We start from the raw sequence: 21861 nt of genomic DNA, 5'->3' as shown, positions 1-21861 counted from the left end.
TATAAAACAGTGAAATCGCTCAGGAACTCTGTCCTGTCTTGCCTGCACTCGAGACTTGTGAGCTCCACTGACAGTCTTTACTCCTATTTATTATGAAGGTATTTTTGGAGCAAAACGACTGAGCACCAGTGACAGAGGAATTTGTAGTTATAGAGAAAAGCCACACATGTGCATCAATAAATTTGAAGTCACAGAGAAAAATCTTTTCGGTGTTGCAAACTCTCTCCAACAAACACAACACAACATTTGCACGTTTTTAAATCAGCTCAGTTGTTTTGCTCCAAAAATTTAGCGAAATTCGCTGCTCATTTGCATAAAGTTAACATTTCTGAACATTTGTTGCATGAATCGCGTTGCTTGACATGCCTACATTCTGTCGCCAATGGTCACTGTCGCTCGTGTCGCCAGCCCTCCACTGAAAAAGAATGGGATCATGTTGCTTTGTCGCTGGCGGTGTGAACAGGGCTTTAGTGCACTTGAGCACAACAATGTCTCTCTGTACTGTGCTTGCAACAACAAAAAAGGCAAGAACTGAACAGCTCAAGTCATTTTGCAAGAGCATCAGAAAAAAAGCGAAACCCTTGCAGGGTTGTTATGATGACAGCAGGCTGAGTCTGCTAGTCTTGCAGCTTTCATTTGGCTAACTACCTCCCTGGAGACCCGCACGGGATAAACAGTTATGATCAATGCCTTTTATTCTGCAACGCTGTGTAATTGCTACTAATTAAAGTTAATATCTTAGTATAAACTAGAGCCCTAGGCTAATGACGAATGTTTGAACGATATTTTCAAGCCTGATAAAGTACCAGAACAAAATGAACAAGCTGCTTATGTAAATAAAATGTTCAGATTATTGTTGACATTATTACATGATGATCATTCAGATTACATCAGGTGCCCGACGCCTCAGGCCTGTTCTGATCTCTCGAATGCACATAATGAACCTGGAGAACGAATCGCAGGTATGTGTATAGCAGATCTATAACTGGCAGCTTATTCAAGCAAGAGTTTATGAACTCCTCACATTAAAGCTAATTCGAGGATCACATTGTGTTTTGGCGATACCGTGAGGGTACTGTATTTCCAAATGCAGGTGTTAATTATAAAATGCAAAAGAAAACTTGGAAAAGTTTTGTGCAGTGCAGTGAAGGACTCTAGAGCACACATGGGACAGTGGTATGAAAGTGCCTTTGTCAAAATTTATTACTTTCTTAATATATTATTTTTTCTAAATTTTTCATTTTTTTAGTAAAAGTTTTTGAGGCAAACACTCATAAGTTACTTATAATGGTGCACAGAACATTAAAATCAGATTGAAATGATCAGGAATCTTGTTAAAATTAAATTTAGTTGGGATCATTTTGGAGAATAGTACTGTTCAAAAGTTTGGAATAATTAAGATTTTTTTTATGTTTTTGAAACAAGTCTCTTTTGCTCACCAAGGCTGCATTTATTTGATCAAAAATACATATTAAATATTATAAGTATTTTTTATTTTAAAGATCTTAAAATGTAATTTATTCCTGTGATGGCAAAGCTGAATTTTCAGCATCATTACTCCAGTCTTCAGTGTCACATGATCCTTCAGAAATCATTCTAATATGCTGATTTGCTGCTCAAGAAACATTTATTATTATCAGTATTGAAAACAGTTGTTCTGCTTAATATATATATATATATATATATATATATATATATATATATGATACATTTATTTTTAGGATTTTCTGACAAATAGTTCAAAAGAACAGCATTTATTTGAAATAGAAATCTTTTGTAACAATAAAAAAAAATGTGTTTGTCAATTAATCCTTACTGTTTAATTAATCCTTGCTGAAAAGTTGTTTTTTTTTTAGTCTTCTGACACCAAACCTTTAAATAGTAGTGTATGTAAGCAGAATGGAACGACATTTTTTAAATTATGTGTTTGATAGTTTTCTTTCCAATAGTATTGCACATCGTCTTTCTTTTATTGTGACTACTAACAGTCTATTAACACCATAAATATGCAGCAAATTTTTACTGAAATTACATTTTTGGCTGCTAACCTGTTAACCTTTCATACGTGTAATGGAGTGACAACGGGGCATTCTTTAGGCAAGAGAAAATACTGCTGTGTTGAAAAAACGCTTCAAGCTAAATCTTGGAGCTCTGCTTCCACTCCACACTGCTCACTTCATTTATTTGGGAGGACATGCAGAGCAACAGCTGCTGCTCAGCCAGAAACAAAACAAGTTTTCAGCTGCTGATTTTACTCTTATAGTTAGTGTTTTGTTGGTTGAAAGAGAATCTATTCTGCTTTCTCCTTATAATCTTGACTGGGCAGACTAAATTTCTGAATCAGCGTCTTTGTCAGAAACGAGACATTTTTGCAACTTGGTTCTTAAAGTTTCTGTATTTTCATAGCACAATGAATTATTCAATCTCAACAGATCAAAAAGAAATTGACTTCTCGTTTGAAGTGAACCCTTTAATACATTTCTTACAGTTTTTATCAAATGTAATCAGCAATGTGCCACAGACACTGATAATAGCGCAAAAGTTGTATTTAACCTGGAAGATTGCTTTAATCGATTCCCTCATGCAGGACAGTAAATATCAACATGGCCACTGTAAAAATCTTATGCTCCAGTGGAACTACCATGAGAGGGACAGTGTCCATATCTCGGTTTCATCAGATCAGCCACAATTTGCAAGGAAACACTATTTACCAAGCTCAAGGATTAGGTCGCTTTTCACTCGCTGTGGGGTCACTGGCACGAATGGACAAAGCTATCAATGACGGCACTACCAGAGGGCACTGATCTGAAAGAGCATTGTGTCTGAAAACAAGAGCTGCCCTACACATGCCCTGCTCTCTCTGGAGTGTGTCTGTGGGGTTTAGGAATGAAACTGCTCTGATCTGACTGTGTGATTTTACCACACTGTGTGTCTGTTTTACTACTGGTCTTCATTTATGTTAAAGGGACAGTTCAGCTAATAATAAACTATTCTGATCATTTATTCATCCTCATGACATTCCAAACCTATATGACTTTTTTATTCTGCTGTGGAACAGAATAAAGGTCTATTTATTTGATTAAAGAATACAGTAAAAAGTAATTTTGTGAAATATTATTACAATTTAAATAACTGTTTTCTATCTGAATATATTTTAAAATGTAATTTATTCCTGTGATGTAAAAGCTGAATTTTCAGCATCATTACTCCAGTCTTCAGTGTCACATGATCCTTCAGAAAACATTTTAATATGCTGATTTGCAGCTCAAGAAACATTTCTAATTATTATCAATGTTGAAAACAGTTGTGCTGCTTAATATTTTTGAAATACTCTTTTTTTTCAGGATTCTTTGATGAAGAACAGAAAAGAACAGTCAAATGAACAGCATTTATTTCAAATAAAAATCCTTTGTAAAAATATTTTTAAAAAAAATTAAAAAAAATGTCTACAATTTAAAAATTAAAAAAAATTAAAAATACCTAAAAATATCCTTAAACCATAAAACAAAATAAATAGATTTTGACGCAAAATTGTGAATTAATTAATTTAAAAAAATATATATATATATATATATATATATATATATATATATAGAGCATATACAATTCATACAAGACTATTATTTTTTATTTTTCTTAAATACATTGGCAAATATTTTTTATTTTTATCTCAAATGTTGCTATATTTTGTTTTAAATGAAGAAGAAAAAAAAAAGAAAAAAAAGGAGTTTACATTAAGAAAATTATTATTTGCAAAAGCAGCTTGAACAGGCTGCTCAATAGTCATACAGCCAAATAAAAAGTCATACAGGTTTGGCACAACACAAGGGTGAGTAAAAGACGACATTTTCGGTTTCATTTTTTAAAAAGCTCTACAGATTCCTCAAAAGAGACCCAGAAAGGGAGGCACAGCTGAAAAAAGACAAGAGAAAAAGTGGCTGATGTACTGGCTCTTGTTCAGAGGTTGAATTCTCCTCTTGTCTTTCAACCGGATTGTGATAAGCTGTGGTCCGTGGCCAATTCTTTATCGCCCTGCGGCGCTTCTACCCTGCCATTTTTATGACCCGCTCATTTGTCTGGCACCTTGGTAAGTGGCCCAGAGACTGCAATATATGACAGTCCTCAACTCATTTTTTATTGACCCAACTATTACAATCAGAAGATAAGATATGAGTTGGGTCTTTCTGAGGGAGAAAACATTCATTTAAAAACGACAGGAAGCTCAAGACAGTGAACGATTTCAGTGCACATACGAACGCGGGTGTAATACATGACACCAGCTGTGTAAAAGAGGGCACGGAGAAGGTAGAAACATGCATCATGCAGAGCAAGAAGATCTAAAGGTCTAGTAAATATTTTCAATAAACCGTTCTCACATTCTCAAGCAAAGAAATTATAGCATGACATTGAGTTATTAAAAAGGAATTGCTCATCTGAAGCACCCAGTAAAATACTGTTGTGAAAAGAAAAAGGTTGTGCGAACAAAAAATAATAAAGTCCCACTTCAAGCATGTGATGTTCTGTATAGCAACAGAGCAACAGCAAAGAAACAGCAGTGACACATTCAAAAATAATTAGCAGTTACGGCAATTTGCTTTTCACAAGTGACTATTAGAAACACTAACTGTTGATTGTGTTTTTCCAGACTACTTAGGTACAGTCAGCATGAAACAGAATTCACATTTACCTTTCTGAGCGATATTGATATGCAACAAGGAAAAGAATATGTAGAGTGGGATTTGAATTCACCCTGGAAAATTTTGAAATCTTATTTGTTGTTATGTATATAGTACATCACTGTTTAGTTGTACATGTAAACACATTCAAATCCTGATAGCTATTTGGTAATTGCTTTATATTTTCCCGATGGAAACAAATCAAATCATTCTGGAATAACATGTTCTGATGAATCACACACACAATAAAACCAGGAGTGTGTTTTGAGGAAGTAAATATGATCCATTTTGATTTCATGAAAGACAATCAGTTTTCCATTTGAATGTTTTTTAACCCTCTGGAATAACACGCACTGATAAATCATGCCTAATAAAACCAGGAATGTGTATTAAAAAAGTAATATGATCAATTTTGATTTCATGTTGACTGAAAGACAATCAACAGAGACAGCTGGTCATACTTGATGCTAACAAACAAAAATTATACAGCCAAAGCAACCTGCTAATCATTTTTGTAACCATGAAAAAATACATGGTGATCAACACAGGCCAGTGAAGAGATGCTGGCAATCGTGACAACCCAACACCCACATGAGATGAGCAAGACTGGACAAGAAGACACACAGGAAATGACAAAGCGGTCCAACAAAGCGCTTATATAAAACATGCTCCTTCAGGAACCCTGTGATGACGGTGACTCGGCATGATCAAAATCAGGCTTATTTTTGAGTCTTCAAAGAAATCCTTTATTTTGTATTTACCTCAAGGATAAAGAACAATGGCTCTGTTCCAAAATCTAGTGGGCTTCTTCACTGTCGTTAACTAAAATATTGTTATAGTTAGCTAAAAAAGAAAGAAAGAAAAAAAAAAAGAATAATAAAGCTGGAATAAAATATGTTTGTGTGTTTATTGTAGGTATTGCATGTGTATGTATTGCACTTATGTATTATGTTATTTATTTAAGCAGCAGTCACTGGATTGTATGTGTCCAAGACAAATTTCCTTCGGGATAATAAAGTTTATCTCATATATATATATATATATATATATATATATATATAAAAATTGCGGGATCTGTGACATCACACAGGCAAATATATTTGCATATGCCTGCCTCCGGACAAGACATCGACGAATAGTTATACATCATTTCACCATAGGCCCTGCCCACTGTTGACTTTGGCAGTTTGATATGCACTCCGAACCACTGATTCGAAACAAAAGATTCGTAAAGCTTCGAAGCTGCATGAAGCAGTGGTTTGAAATAGCCTATCACTAGAAATTGTTGAATAAAGTTGTTATTTTGGTTTTTTGGTGCACAAAAAGCATTCTTGTCGCTTCATGACATTAAGGTTGAACCACTGTAGTAACATGAACTGTTTTAAATATGTTTTTAGTAGCTTTCTGGGCATCTGAAAGTGTTAATTGTCTTGCTGGCAATGCAGGTCTCACTGAACCATCGTATTTTATCTAAAAAAAGAAATCTTAATTTGTGCTCCGAAGATGAACGAAGGTCTTACGGGTGTGGAATGACAAGAGGGTGAGTAATTAATGAATTTTCATTTTTGGGTGAACTAACCCTTTAAGGATCCTATTAAAGTAATAATAATAAAAAAAAAATCCATGTCATGACCCCTTTAACAATACTGAACTGAAATATTTTTTATAAATAACCTTTTCTTCTCAATCTTGGATTTATTATTCACTGAGCCCATTGCAATATATTCTGGTATTGCCTTCTCTGCAAAGAAGAAATGCTGTGCTGCCTTAGAATCAGGTTAAATCAAGGTATCTTAGGCAGCAGCATAATTCATTTGCCTAGTGTTTGGAACAGCCTTAGCGTCGGGAGCGGGCCTATGGTGCCAAAAAAGCACAAAGCAGCACTAGGTTGTGGAACAGAGCAAATGTAAGGCAATTTTTAGAGCTCATCCATCATCACTTTTCCTGTCAGGAACTGTTGCAATAGTATTGCAATTTCACCACCATGCACGTCTTTTTCACATATCAACAATTGCAGATAGTATCATGACTTGAAGAACTTCAGGAAATTGAAACACCAGACGGTCGATTAGCAAACGGCTTAAGTACGCAGACAACATCAGAGCCATTTTTGGAAAAACTGGAATTAAGAAACAGATCTAAGTGGCTCGTTACTATACCTGACCTTCTGATCTCATACCTGATAAATCCTCTTTTGGTGCTCCTGCAGACAAAAAGAATTGTATGCATGAAACAGCCAGAGGCAGGTGCACCATGACTCCATCACTGAACTAGCTGTTCCCTGTCTGTCTGTACGACCATGATGAACATGCTACTCTTCTAGCCCCTGGTCCCTCTTCTAACCAGTGAGGAGACCCCGTGCCTGTGCGTGTGGTGTTACCTGCTCTCCCTCTGTGAAGACCCGGGTGCCGAAGCTCCAGGTAATGGTGGGCGTGGGGTCTCCGGTGGCCTCGCATGTTAATGTGACCCGTTCCATTTCTGTGGCAGGCTGGCTTTCCAAATATGTGATTTTGGGTTGCACTGAGAGGACACATTTTAAATGGTTAGATGACTCCAAAATTATATTCTTTGTTTATTCAATCTAAAATTGAAAATATATGACTTTCTTTGTGGAACACAAAAGATGTTTTGCAGAATGATAATTCAAAAATGCAAATGTCAGGCCAAATTTGAAGTCAATGACGAAAACAGTTTTCATGTCTCTTGCCAATTATTTTGCAATTTTTGGACGTACGGAAGTGTGAATGTGATTTGAGAGCAACTTATTTCAGTCCTTTTCTAACTCAAACTATCTTCTGACTTCAAAAGACTTATAATATGATCATACCACTACTGATTTTTTGTCATTTTAGACCTCTGCTACATCCTTCTCTGTTCACTTTCATGGTATAAAGGAGATAAATACCTCCCTTATGTTCCACAGAAGAAAGTAAGTTACTTAGTTAATGTTTAATAGAAAAAAAAAAATTCCAGGTGAAACCTTTTTAAAAATATCTTTCAAAGAAGAAAAGAAAAAAATAACTATTTCTTTAAGGTAAAAAACAATATAGTCATGCAACTACACTTTGCTCTCTGCAGAATACAACTGATTTTTATCTGCTGAATTTCCAACATCGACAAAGTGCTGTCAAATCTCTAGACTCCTGTGAGACTCCATCTCTCATGGATTCTTACCAAAGACTTTAAGGCTAAGTTCGTGTTTGCTCTCCCCAGCTTTGTTCATAGCAATGCATGTGTAATCTCCCTCGTCCAGCTTTGTCACATCTAGTATTGTCATCTCTGAGCCATCTTCATTGAAGCTGTATTTATCCCCACTCTCCAGTTGAATGTTGTTCCTGAGAGGAAAGAAAGTGCTAACTTATTGAAACAATTCAGCAATAGGGAAGACAAATCTGAATATTTTTCCTTTCAAAGAGCCTGTTTTGTTAGGCATGCAAAATTCTTTGGAAAAATAGTGAAAAATGAACTAAAATAATGCTATATATAAATATATATATATATATATATATATATATATATATATATATATTATATATATACACACATATACACACACACACACATATATATACACGCACACATATATATACACGCACACATATAAATATATATACACACACACATATATATACACACACACACACATTATATATATATATATATATATATATATATATATATATACATATATATATACATATACATATATATATATATACACACATATATACACACATATATACACATATACATATATATATATATATATATATATATATATATATATATATATATATATATATATATATATATATATATATATACATACATACATACATACATACATACACACACAAATATATATACACACACACATATATATATACATATATATATATATATATATATGTATATGTATATATATATGTGTGTGTGTATATATATTTATATGTGTGTGTGTATGTATGTATGTATATATATATATATATTTATTAAGACATTCTTTATAAAAATCTAAAAAAAATAAAAATAATAATATTTATAATATCTGGTTTAATAAAAAACTACAACAATAATAATAATAATAATAATAATAATAATAATATCATTATTAGGGCCCAAGCCCTGAAAGGGCAAAGGCCCTACTGTTCTCCTAAGGATTATTATTATTATTATTATTTTCCAAGGTTTTGGGGGCTTATCGTGCTCAAAAAATCTTGAAAATTTGCACACGGGTCAGAATCCATGGCCATTAGGGCCAGGCCAAAGTTGGGACACGGGCGTGGCAGGGTAAGGTTATATTTATATAATTCACACCAAACTTTCTTAACTTGGTACAAAGGCATTGAAGATGTTAAATTGCGAACGGATATTGGATATCTCTAACTGTGTTGCCATGGAGAAGTAATGTCATTGTAAATGTGGCATATTCAAACTATTTTCAAATAGTCTTTTTACATTTACCCAGTTTAAATGCACATTGCCCATTGTGCACAGTTGCCCTGAAGCCACCGAGGTGGCGGTGCCACCGGGGCTTGGGCCCGTCATCGCTGCTTGCAGCTATATTTATTATTACTATTATTGTATCCTTGGCCAAAAAAAACCCCAATGGAACACCAAATTCCATTTAGATCCCTTTGTGTCAAAATAATATTTTCTATATAAACACTTTTCCATGCAGCCCTATTTTCAATATTCACCTACTGAGATTTTCCTGATGAAAAAAAATGTATAAAGAAAATCGGAAACTCTGTTAGCCAACCTCTTTCAGCTGCATGGCTTTTATTCTACTTCTATTTGCCCCTCTATTAGCGGCCTTTGTGTAGACGCTCTTGAATTCATTGGATTCTTGACCATGGCGGTGATCCCTTGATTTAAGGTCAAACAGGTAATAAATATACCATAACCCTTGTCAGAGGAGAGGACCTGAGTTATTCTGAGCCAAATAAACACCTCCTTCACCCCATCCCCCCCAGCACGACTGAACAAAAGATCCTTGAGGCGTGCTGTATCATCCCGAGGGATTTGTGTCTCACATTCTCTCCTCCATGAGCAGAGAGAGTACCCGCTGAGAACACAACGCTGGTTGAGGAGAGATTCGTACTTTAAAAGTACTAATGGTGTGCTTCACTATTCTATGTCATCCACAAAAGTTCTTCATTTATTCAGAGGTTTTTCATCTTGCTTTAAACTCCTAATCCAGAAAAAGTGGTGCATGCAGCAAAACTAGTGTTTCAGTAGTGCCTTGTTTCTACTGGGGAGATTTTGAGGAAGAACGTGGGCTTACCGCATCCAGGTCACCATCGGGTCAGGAAATCCGTCACCATCACAGGCCAGCAGGGTTGAGAGGCCCATGTCAGCGGTGGCATTCGTTTCTGCTTGACGGATTCTTATAGTGGGCAAGACTGAGCAGAAAAAAAGAAAATTGCAGGTTTGATATGTGGAGCCGAATATAAATCTTAACACTACATAAAACTTTTCATTCTACTTAAAATAGAACACTAATATACATTTTCAAATAATTTCTGCCTTAAGGCAACATTGTACCATTCTCAAAAAAAGATGTTTTCCTACTAAATAAGAAATAGTTTTTTAATAATATTTCACACATTGATAGCCAAATCAATTTAATGAAATATAATCTAACATTTAATCAGAAATCAAGTTTTATATATACACATGTGCTGCCTGCGGGCAACACCATAACATTGCAAAACAAGAAATTAGCACTTTACAGAAACCTTCTTTGGAATACTAATATAAATATGTGCATAATGGGCACAAAAAAGAAAGAAAAAGTACGTAATGTGCAACTTTGACTACATTATGGTACAATGTTGCCTCAAGCCTCAACATGTACATTTTCATACATTTTCAATTATGCATATCATATAAAGTTATTTAAAATTCATGTTTACTCTTGCACAAACATGGATCAAATTTTGATTTTATGAAAGACATCAACACTGTTCAAAGGTTCACTTTGATAACATTCACAAAGAGAATATGGCACTGCAGCACATCTAACACCTGCTGAAAAAGGAATCAAATTGGCTGCCAATGGATAATATAACCAATTTTTGTAGTTCTGTTAGTAAATATTTGTTCTTTCTCTCTTGATAAAAAGAGACTCACAAATTAAGTACTGCATTTGTTGGTGTGGCCTGCACTGTGGTCGCTCAAGCAGGAAAAAACAACATAACGAAAACCACTAAGGAGTCAAATTAGACTCAAACAAGAAAACAAACAAACAGAAATGCAGACATAAGAGGTGAAACTATATTACCAGGTTTACCGCAGGAAGGAAAAAGACAGCAAATAAAAAAGAAATCAAAAGGAGATGAGAGAAAAATGCCTGTAGAGCAGTTTGAGAACAGCTACTTCAAAAACCGACTGATCCTCAACACAAAACACTGAGCTTTATACTCAACCTCAACACCAACACAGCTGCTGATCAAATACGTTGCTCAGTATTGTGGTATCTTGTTTTAGCTAATCAAAAGAGCCAGTTAACGCTATGCTAGGCCAAGCTGTTAGCTTGCAAACTGAAAAGACAAAGAGAGAGAAATATTTCATTTGACCAATTAAGCTTTGGTAACCTAATTTAATATGTGATCTGTTATTCAAAAATACATTCACTGATTTTTCATGTGGATAAAAACAAAACAAAAAAACTTGAAGAATAAAAACTTTGTAAAGCATATTATGAAAGGTTGTTTCCACCACTAAATAAAAAAGGGAATTGTGACTGTTACCTGGCACTTTTCCCTCACAATTGCCAGTTATAATGTCAGAATTGCGAGATATAAACTCACAATTGCGAGGAATAAAGTCAGAATTGTAAGTTATAATGTCAGAATTGCAAGATATAAACTCACAATTGCAAGAAATAAAGACAGAAATGTGCGTTATAAACTCAATGGCGACATATAAACTCACAATTCTGACTTCTTTTTTCAGAATTGTGAGATATAAACTTGCAATGGCGAGTTATAAAGTCCAATTCTGAGGAAATCAAGAATTATGTCGCAATTCTGACTTTTTTTCTCAGAATTTCGAGATATAAACTCACAATTCTGGGAAAAAAGTCATAATTGCGACTGGCAATTAAAAAAAAAAAAAAAAAAAAAAAAAAAAAAAAAAGTCAGAATTGACTTTATAACACAATTGCGACTTTATATCAAACAATTGTGACTTTTTAACTCACAATTGAGTTTATATCTCGCAATTGTGACTTCATAACTAGCAATTGTGACTTTATATCTCAATTCTGAATTTATAACTCACAATTGCTAGTTTATATCACACAATTCTGACTTTATAACTCGCAATTGCGAGCTTATATCACGCAATTTTGAGAAAAAAGTCAGAATTGCGAGATAAAAAGTCGCAATTAGACTTTTTTTTTTATTATTCAGTGTCGGAAACAAGTGGCTTCCATAGCATACAGTATGTATGTCATTTGAGACAAGCACTGCAGGTATAGTAAGGTGAATAAGAGCTCACCATTAACGATCACTTTAATGCTGCGGAAGTCAACCTCTCCACGGGCTTTAATGCGGCCCTCACAAGTGTACACCCCCTCGTCTGTCTTCATGATCCCTTGGATTCTGAGATGGTTGTTATTCAAAATCCTGAAACGGACTGTAGAGCAGAATAAGAGTGAATTCATTTCTTGCGGGTTTGAACAGATGTCTCTGAAATGGCGTATTAAAATCACATGCAGATTTATCAGTTTTAACACTTTTTTTTCATCTGTTATCCCATGGATTAATAAAGTGCCACATTTCTGAGAAAGAAGCATTAGGCTGCATTAATGATCTCATCAATTTATTAATGAACGCAAACAGTGAGAGTTAAGCAATATAAATCACCCTTCTTATGCAATGCATCATTTTTTACATTTAAAGTGGAAGATAATACCTTTGACTTACCATCTTTTTCAAACTGGATCTTTGCACCTTTGTATTTCCAGAGGACAGTGGGTGGGGGTGAGCTAATGACGTCACACACAATAATGGCATCGTCCTTCTCATTGAACTCTTGAGGTGATGGGACATTTGTGAAGGTGATTTTTTCTAGAGGAAAAAGAGGAGTTCAGCAACAACTTCAATTTATCATGCAATCATTTATTTTGTATTGTTGTAGCCAAGAAAACAGTCCAGAACAGTCAACTGAATACTGTTAAATTTAAAGGATTTGTTGTGGAGTGAGGGGAACTCGCTGTTTATAGTGTTGATAATGTAGAATACCAGAAAATAAAACAGTGAAAATGTTTACAAACATTATTTCTTAATGTAATAATAAACTGTGACTTATACACCGATTTTGGCCTGGTGTGACTTATTTTCTGGAAAATACGTTAAGCAGTAGGGCTGGGTATTGACAAATTTCATGATTCAATTCAGTTTACAAGCTTGCGATTCGATTCCAATTCGAATGCTGTAGACCAGTGGTTCCCAACCACATTCCTGAAGGCCCACCAACACTGCACATTTTGCATGTCTCCTTTGTCTGACACACCCATTTTAGATCTTTGAGTCACTACTAATGAGCTGATAACCTTAATCAGGTGTATTTGATTGAGGAGACATGCAAAATGTGCAGTGTTGGTGGGGCTCCAGGAATGTGATTGGGAACCACTGCTGTAGACTATACATGGGGACTACATTACTATATAATATTGAAGGTTAAAATTAACTGATTTGTTTACATTACACTCGAGGAAGTTTTTATAAAAATGAAAGTTATAATACTAACTTCACAATCACACAATTATATTACTTCTCCAGATCGTTTTTTTAAATATAAACATTTAAATGGTCATAAAAACTTGATGGATTTATTCAAGCATGCATTAAATATCGAAGAACATTAAAAAATTATAATGAATATGTAATATGGTGCACATATTTAGCAAAAAGCTCCTCTCTGGAGATCTTTTTCTAGCTGACTAACAAGTTTATGGTCACTGAATATGGTTTTTCTGAGGTAAATTTGACGTTATGTGACATACTATAAGCTGTTGTATTCACGTCTTTCAGAGGTTAAAACAGAGCGATTACATGAGACATAATATGGATTTTGGTAAGATGTACTGTATCTTTTAACCTTCAGATGTTCATTCATATTTATTTTGCACTGTAACTGGTATTAAAGTGGAGGAGAAGATCCGTTCACGTGCACTTCGCACTGCCTCTTCTCTTGAACTGATGCCCTACAGCGATCTGTCACGCCACATTAAACAGCGCCAAAGCGGTATTTAATTTCTAAATAAATCATAATAAATGGACAGAATTTGAAATCTGAGACGTTGTTTCATATCAAAAGTAACAATGCACAAAGCTTTTTGTGATTTATTGGATGGGAGGTGTGCTACAATGTTCTGTTCATTCATCAATTGCAAACAGGATAGACTAATCAATTCTTGGATTTTAAGAATCGATATTGGTTCATAAAAATCGATTAAAGTCGAGAAATCAATATTTTTTACCCAGCCCTAGTAAGCAGAAGCATAAGTGCGAATTTAAACTGTTGATGGTACTAGAGAGATTGAGACGGACCCCATAATTGGCACCAAGAATGTTCAGACCCTCTCTAACTAGTGTGCCAAACTTCATAAGTGCTTGCCATACAACTACAAAAAATGGCACAATTAAATTTGTGATGTCAACTTTTAAATTCATGTTTTCCATATGTTCTATCAGCACAGATGAATCATAAACAGGTATCTTACGGTATATCTTCAGATTGACTGTAGCTTCAGCGTCCTGATCACCATTGCTGGCCACACATCTATACGTCCCAGCGTTGTCAACCTTTGCGTTGTAGATGGTGAGAGTGGAAGACGTCTCGTCGTTGCGAATCACGCTGACGTCTTGTTTGCCAGGCTCGATTTTCTCCCCAGTTGGAGCGAACCAGTCGATTTCCTTGGCCCCACCAATAACTACAACCCATACCAAATGAACATATCAGCATTCATGGGCTGATCTTGTGTATTAAATGTGTCATCAAATAAAGTAAAAAATAAAGCTGGTTTAACATCCACAGAGCAGAGATGAATCAATCAAAAACGAATCAGGCCTGATGCGATTGAATTATTTGCGTGAATCGGTTGGGATTAGGTGTCGCTGGCACAACAGCTGTCAGAAAGCACAACCTAAAACTTCAACCGATTCTCAGGTTACCAGTCTATTACCCAAATCAGTGGACCGTAGGACACAGCTCTGGTGAAGACTCGAGTGTTGAGAGCAATTATCAGAGCCGCTGTTCCACGCCTTTGAGCCTTCAAATGAAACCCAGGAGAGTGGAACCAGGAAAAACGGTTTTCAAAGTGAGATATATGCACACAAAAGGTTTAACGTATTCCTCTTGTAAGCCTTATTCACATGGGTCTCATTTACTGGGTCCTCAGTGATATTGCTGACACAGGACACCATCAGTGACATTAAAGTTGAATTCACAGTAGTGTACTATTTCAGTAAATGAATCATCTAGAAGATGCTTTTTTAGGTCACAAAAACCAAACAAACTTCCATTCAACCTTTTAGGATCAGACATCAGGCCACTAAAACGGTTTACCAGATTTTTAGAAGGGGACACACATCTTTAAATACTGACAGAAAATGACTATGTCAGCAACAGGCGATCAACAAGTGAACAGATGATGAATATGATGATCCCGTCAGGGGTCTTAAAAGGAAAATATATATTGTAATACATAAAACCCCTATGTTCAATTGGCAAAAGAAATAAAAAACAGGAAATAGTATTAAGTTTGTTTTTTGCAACCCACTATCAGTTAGATGTAAATCTGTTGAGAAACATTATCAACTCAAATTCAATTTCCACAATAAATATTGTTCCATAGCAGTTTTACAAAGAATATTGGCTTAAAAACCCCAGTAAACAAGATAAAGGCAACAGTGGGCGAGGGCGAACTCCCAAGAAAGATGCCTACATTAAAAAAATAGTTTGTATTTGCTCTCTTTCTACACACACACACCACCGTTCAAAAGTTTGGGGTGAGGAATTTATACTTTTATTCAGCAAGGATATAATCAATTTATCAGAAGTGACAGCAAAGACATATATAATGTTACAAAAGTTTATTTTTTAAAATTTCAAATAAAAAAAATAGCTTCTAAAAATGCAGCTTTGCTATCACAGGACTACATTACATTTTACAATATATTAAAATAGAAAACAGCTATTTTAAACTGTAATAATATTTCAATATATTACTTTTACTGTATTTTTTTTAAAAATAAAATTCTTACTATTAAAAACTCTTAAGAATGAAACAGTAAAGTTTAGTCAAATTCAGCAAATGACACTTTTTTTTTTTTTTTTTTTTAATACCTTCTTTTCTCTGAAATCGTCCACAAACCCATAAACAACCCCTTTCCTATAGCTTGACCCATTCTAAACTAAATCTGCCTTTCCTGAAGGAAACACATTTGCTCATAAAGCAGAAAATGAGCAGTGTTAAAATTTCTGGTTAAATGACAGCAGGAGAGAAAGAAAGATTGACAGTAATATGCAATACAGATGGATAAACAGACCCATCACAGTTTGGTAGGCAAAGAACATAATGACATGTTTGTTTGAATGCCAAATATTTTATCAATATCTGATTCTGAACCAGAAGTAACCTGGTTGCCTGCCACTCGCTTCGCCCACATCGGAAATTCATTGGAACAAAATCTTGCTCCTCCTTGCTTACAAAAACCAAGAACATATGGCATAATGAAGGCTGAAATTATCTATAAAACAAAGCCCTGCGGTAATCGGTAGAAGCTGAATTAATTGAAGAAACTCCTCAAAGCACTGTAATGAGGGCTGCAAGGTTCCTGGTCAATATGAGAACTTACCTTCACACAAAAAGAACCGAGACTCTCCAACACTGATCTCACTCTGTGCAGGTGTAATATCGACCTGCAGAGAAACTGAAGAGAGAGAAAAGTAACAGTATTAGGATTCAAGAAAACATCAAACAAACCTGCTATAACAGAGCTAAAGTTAGTCAAAAAATAATCATACAACTCACACCTGAGAAACTTTTCAAACTGTATTTCTCCACATGCATAATTCAGCAGTCTCTGAGAGCACTTTTCATTAATTCCACGCAAGCAGCTGATCTCTTCACTTTTACAGCCGCACAAGTAACTATGGAAACCCCTCTGTCATAGGCTCTTCAGATAAACAACGGCGCGTCATTTTGATCCGACTAAACGAGAGGCGACAACAGAGAGTGAAGCTAACAAGCTCATTGTCAACTCGGCCATTTCACCTCCTTAGAGTTTTGCAGGTTCATTTATTGCCTTATTGTCGCTGCGTCTGACGGTGGCTTCAGCGCATTCAGCACTATGTCATAAATGCATCCCATTACGCTGAGATTTATTTCGGAGAAGCTCTCAATCCCCACTTAAACTCATTCTTAGCTAGGCCAAAAAGCCTGTTTGGTTTGTCTGTTTTGTCCTCAGAAACTCTAGGAATGGAAAGAGTAAAACAGATCGATATGTTTCAATTGAGGAAACGTAAAACCCAGAGCTTGGGCGTTAACTTCAGTGAGACCGTTACTCATTTCTCATTCATATGTCGGAACACAGGGGATATTTGGGAAATGAGTAAAGACAAAGAGAGCAGACTGAAGACAAAATTGATCCGCTCACAGATGGTGGCCTTTAGTCTTCTAGGTAATTTAATAAATGGACAAAGCCGGACGAGGGTAAACCTCAATTAAATCAGCATATTCAATCAATACAATTGGATGTTTGTTGTTCTTTGTGGAAGGGCCATTTATTTCATGTGTCTTCACACATTTATACTCTTTATTTAGATAAAAAAACAACTTTAATCTGTGAACTTGGCAAAGCAGTCAACTTTGGGAATGACACAAAAAAGCTGAAGTTCTGCTGAGGACAGGATTTTAAATTAATTAGCCTCTCATTAGCAGGGCATGCTGGGAGATGCATGGTGACACTGGAGTCGTGTGTGTAATGGACACAGACCGCTAATCTCTGAAGTCGCCGCTTGAAATCACTTTAAGGAATTACAAGAACAATGCTGCCTACAGTGATCGGTTTTGTTCTACTAAAGACAGATTTGACCTCTACACTATTAGAAGGACCATATACAGGATATAAAGGAAATTATCAAGCATAATAATCAAATTATGCTTGAAAATGATCATCTGAAAACATGCTGTAACTTTCAGAACTGAAAAATTCTCTCTATAAAAGACAACTTACTGAAATAAAGCTACAAAAACAGATTTGTTCAGAACTTCTGCAACTATATTTATGTCAGAAAGATGAATACATTAATGCCCACATTCACATGTCAGCAAAGTCTGTTTGGTGATCAGAAAATTGGGTTACCCAGTTAAGGAAAAAGAAGCTGCTCTTGGCTGTGTGTAGCACATACAGCTCTTATGAAGGATCCCAATGTCCCAGTGTCCCAAGAATCCCAATGAGAGGATCCTGATAGCAAATCAAAATATATTGGACCTGCTGTTAGTAGGCCATATGAACACAGAAAAGCATTTCATTTCACATGTGAAGAAGGTGTTTACATACTGAACGGCAGCAAAAAGAAAACTGGCACTTTAAAGTTGCAATGAAACAAGTGGCAACAGATCTTTTCTTCCAAATTGTGATGTACATCCGAGTGTAACTGCTTATTGAGAAAGTAAATGTAGGACGGGGACTTTTTTATGCATTATTAGAGAATTATTAGAGAAGTCCTGCATACTTCATCACAGAGAAGTCTGTCATTTTTCACAGGAAGGTCCAGTTATGACATTTTGATTAAACATTACAAGGTCAAAATGTTTTTTTTCTGATAATGAAACATGCTGCATGGATGAACTGTCCAAAATATGTTCTATAACATGCATTTAGAAAACAGGGTGAATTTTCATTTCATGCCAACTTTCAAGGAACCACTTGAAAACCAATTAGCCCTTTGCTGGGAGTTTGATTGACAGGCAATCTAACCAATCATAATGCCGAATCCACCATTATGTCTGACAAAGCAGTCAGGGAATTCAGTAGATTAACGTCGGTGGACTTGAACTTGAAAAAAGGTGTGTACTGACGTCTTTCCGCGGTTGAAACAACATTCCTTCTGATGTTCATTCATGTTTATTTGATTATTTGGTTCACAATCTGTCACGACACATTAAAGAGCCACAAAACGGTATTTATGGTTTAAACTTCTTTAAAAAAAATTGTCATTTGAGACTTTATTTCATATCGAAAGTAACCTGCGCTCGGTCTTGTCTGTCGACGCGTTGTCAGTGTCCTCTTTGCTCCGTGCTGTATATTTTTCACTGTGTGAGAACATAATGTGTAGCGTGAGAACGGCAAAGCTTGTCAGACATAACAGTAACGAAAGAGGGCGGGTATTTGCAAACGGTCAATTGAGGCTGTGGAACAGAATATTGCATACCTGGAACGAAAGCAATCCATTCTACTTGTGGAAGAGAACAGCTATTGATGGCATATAATTTGCCTGTTATAGTATTATAATGCATATCTCATTGCTGCTGACCTCTGCAGAAAATGGCTTACAAATCAATTGAACCAAATTTGACAACAGCCTTAGTGACCGAAAAAAAACAAACAAAAAAAAAAACAGCAATGTACACGACACTTCCTAATTTCTGGAATTTCTGTTTCATGTTTAAAGGAATAGTTCACTCAAAAATTGAAAATTGTCTTTTCATTTACTCAGCCTCATGTCATTTATGTGACTTTTTTTCTTTCGTGGAACACAAAAGTGAATATACAATGACTTTTTTTTTTTTTTCAATATAATAAAAGTGAATGAAGCCTGGGGTGGTCAAGCACCATAAATGTGGTCTGCATAACTTGTGAACTAAAGTCGCCTTTATGTGAGAAACAGACTAAAATTGGCTGAAAATCTTGACATTTACTTCTGCTCAGATCTTTTTTTGTTTTTTAATGACTTAAGCTGTTCACAAAATCAGTCTAAATGATTAATTCATGAATCAGTCTGATTCAATTCTTGAGTTCAATCCGGTTTCACTGGAAGGAAAGAAAGTCAGTGAATATCAAGTTGAATATCACACAATAGAAAAAAATGTGATGAACAGTGAGAAAGGTTATGGTAGTTTTATGATACTTTTATGGTGCTTTTGCATCATTTTTGAAGCTTGAAAGCTCCAGTATCCATTCATTGTAAAAAGCAACCAGTACACTTTAGAAAACTATCTTCTTTTGTGTTACACAGAAGAAAGAAACTCACAGGTTTGAAACGACATGATTGTGAGTAAATGACAGATGTCTTTATCTGAGAAATCAATGGATGTGTGAATAGTGTTTCATGCACTATTTTTCAGTGAGTCGTGAGTATGTGCTGTTGTGATGAGGGAGCTCTCTCTGTATGTGTGTGTGTATATTCGTGACTGCAGCTGGATGTGTCTCTGTCCTCACAGCCCCACCCACCCAGACACACATCATCTCACTTCATCTGTTTATCACATCCAAAATGACGCAAATGTAAAACATTTGAACATTGTTGACAGGATTATTTTTTGTATGTCATGTTTTGTATGCAAATATTTGAATGAATCATCTTAAATTTTAGCATTTGACTTCCCATATTATTTGAAATCCTCTTTCATATTTTCCTCTGGGAAATCAAATGGCCCTGCAGAACTGTCACACTGAATCTTAAAGTAAGAGATAAAGAGATTCACAGGCATTTCTTCCTCAGCATCACTGCTGGAGACTGGGAATACATGAATTTGTGCTATTTTCTACTACATAACTGAACTGCATGTAACCAGCTGGGTTAGTACTAGATGTCGATTTCAAATCACTGCCTGCAGTCTGACGGTGGTCTCATGGGTAGGTTACCATCCCTTAAGGAAGAGTTTCTTCATGACAAAAAGAAAAAAACTCCATGAGAAATGTCAGGGGGGAAACCACATCTGAAACCAACCGTTTACTAGCAGTGCGGGAAATCAGAAGCATAAGAGACTAAATCTAAAGTCTGGAGTGAATGCAGAAATGCTACATTCACACTGAAAGCTTTAACTAGAATTAAAGGTGCAGTAAGCAATTTCTGAGAAATGCTGTTGAATGTGGATCAGACCAAACACAGGGGGTGTATACACTCATGATGGGGGAGGAAAGAGTGAGCAAGAGGGAGATTTGAAGAAAGACTGCAGAAAGAGAAATGGCTGGAGACATTAACAAAACAGAAAAAGTCAGAGGAATATCACTGGAAGAAGAAGGGTTATGATCAGGCTAGAGCATTAGGACCCGTGTTAATATTTAAAAAAGCTTTCCAGCACTGGAGAGACTGAAGCGGGAAGGCCTGAAAACGGACGCTGAGGTTGCGTTCTTTCTGCTCCATACATGAGTAACATTGGTTTTGCTGTTTCACAGAACCAAGATATGCTGTTGTTGTAATGTAAACTATAGTAACAGGACAGTTTTGAGTTTGATTGTTTGTCTGGATCTGGTGTGCTGCTGGCGACTAAGAATGAGCTCTAGCTTGTATATACTCTTGTGTACTGTATGTTCATTTTTGTTTTTCCTTGTTCATTCGTCATCTTTACTTAATTTTTCGTGACGCATTATTTTGCGACATGCGATAAAAAGTATCTTTTCCATGTTACTCTGAGTTTTTGTCCTAACCAGCCGCAACGGCGACACGCAAATATTCTATTTTAGAAACGGTTTCTATTTCTCAGCGACTGAAACAACAACACAAAGTATAGCAATGATAATATCAGGTACTGTTTATGTGCTTTATTTAATGTTAAAAGCGTTTGAATATCATTCTGTGTTCCCAGCTTTTTAGCTGTAATGAAAACAACTGGCTAATTCACCTCAGATCTTGAAAATAAATAAATGTGCACAAGAACGTTCAAACTGTCAACTCAACGCGAACAAACAAGTGTATTCTATGACAAAGATTGGTTCAGTCACTCCGTATGTACCTTAAACAATGTTTAAATTGTGTGATATTTATAAATTTTATTATATACTTGCCCATTTCATTGGGTCTGCTGTGCTCTTGCCGAGAGAGCCCGCCCACACTCTCTTCTGATTGGCTGTGGTTTTTGATTGATTTTATCGCTTCTCATAGTCTAGTGTGGACAGTCAAATTGCTCGTCGCTGAAATCTTATCGCATCGCGACTTTTGT

At 35.6% G+C, this 21861-nt stretch overlaps 1 protein-coding gene across 11 annotated transcripts in view; it reads right to left on the bottom strand.

The window, feature by feature from the left end:
• ncam1b (neural cell adhesion molecule 1b) overlaps positions 1 to 21861 on the bottom strand; it is a 106759-nt gene that overhangs the window by 46619 nt on the left and 38279 nt on the right. For 6 of the 11 annotated variants that reach the window (XM_051863121.1, XM_051863112.1, XM_051863113.1 and 3 more), the window contains exons 2-8: positions 16550 to 16624; positions 14413 to 14622; positions 12611 to 12754; positions 12183 to 12320; positions 9964 to 10081; positions 7851 to 8011; positions 7057 to 7196 (exon numbers count right to left, since the gene is read on the bottom strand). In XM_051863121.1, the coding sequence (XP_051719081.1) occupies positions 7057 to 7196; positions 7851 to 8011; positions 9964 to 10081; positions 12183 to 12320; positions 12611 to 12754; positions 14413 to 14622; positions 16550 to 16624 (986 nt within the window). Of the gene's footprint in view, positions 1 to 6855; positions 6880 to 7056; positions 7197 to 7850; positions 8012 to 9963; positions 10082 to 12182; positions 12321 to 12610; positions 12755 to 14412; positions 14623 to 16549; positions 16625 to 21861 lie in introns of all 11 variants that reach the window. The other 5 variants (XM_051863114.1, XM_051863110.1, XM_051863118.1 and 2 more) reach the window with 1 other exon arrangement.

The sequence above is a fragment of the Ctenopharyngodon idella genome, chromosome 15 (genome assembly GCF_019924925.1).
Source record: "Ctenopharyngodon idella isolate HZGC_01 chromosome 15, HZGC01, whole genome shotgun sequence".
Taxonomy (NCBI): Eukaryota; Metazoa; Chordata; class Actinopteri; order Cypriniformes; family Xenocyprididae; genus Ctenopharyngodon; species Ctenopharyngodon idella.
Note: the sequence above shows the minus strand (reverse complement) of the source record. Positions and strands in the feature narration are given on the sequence as shown.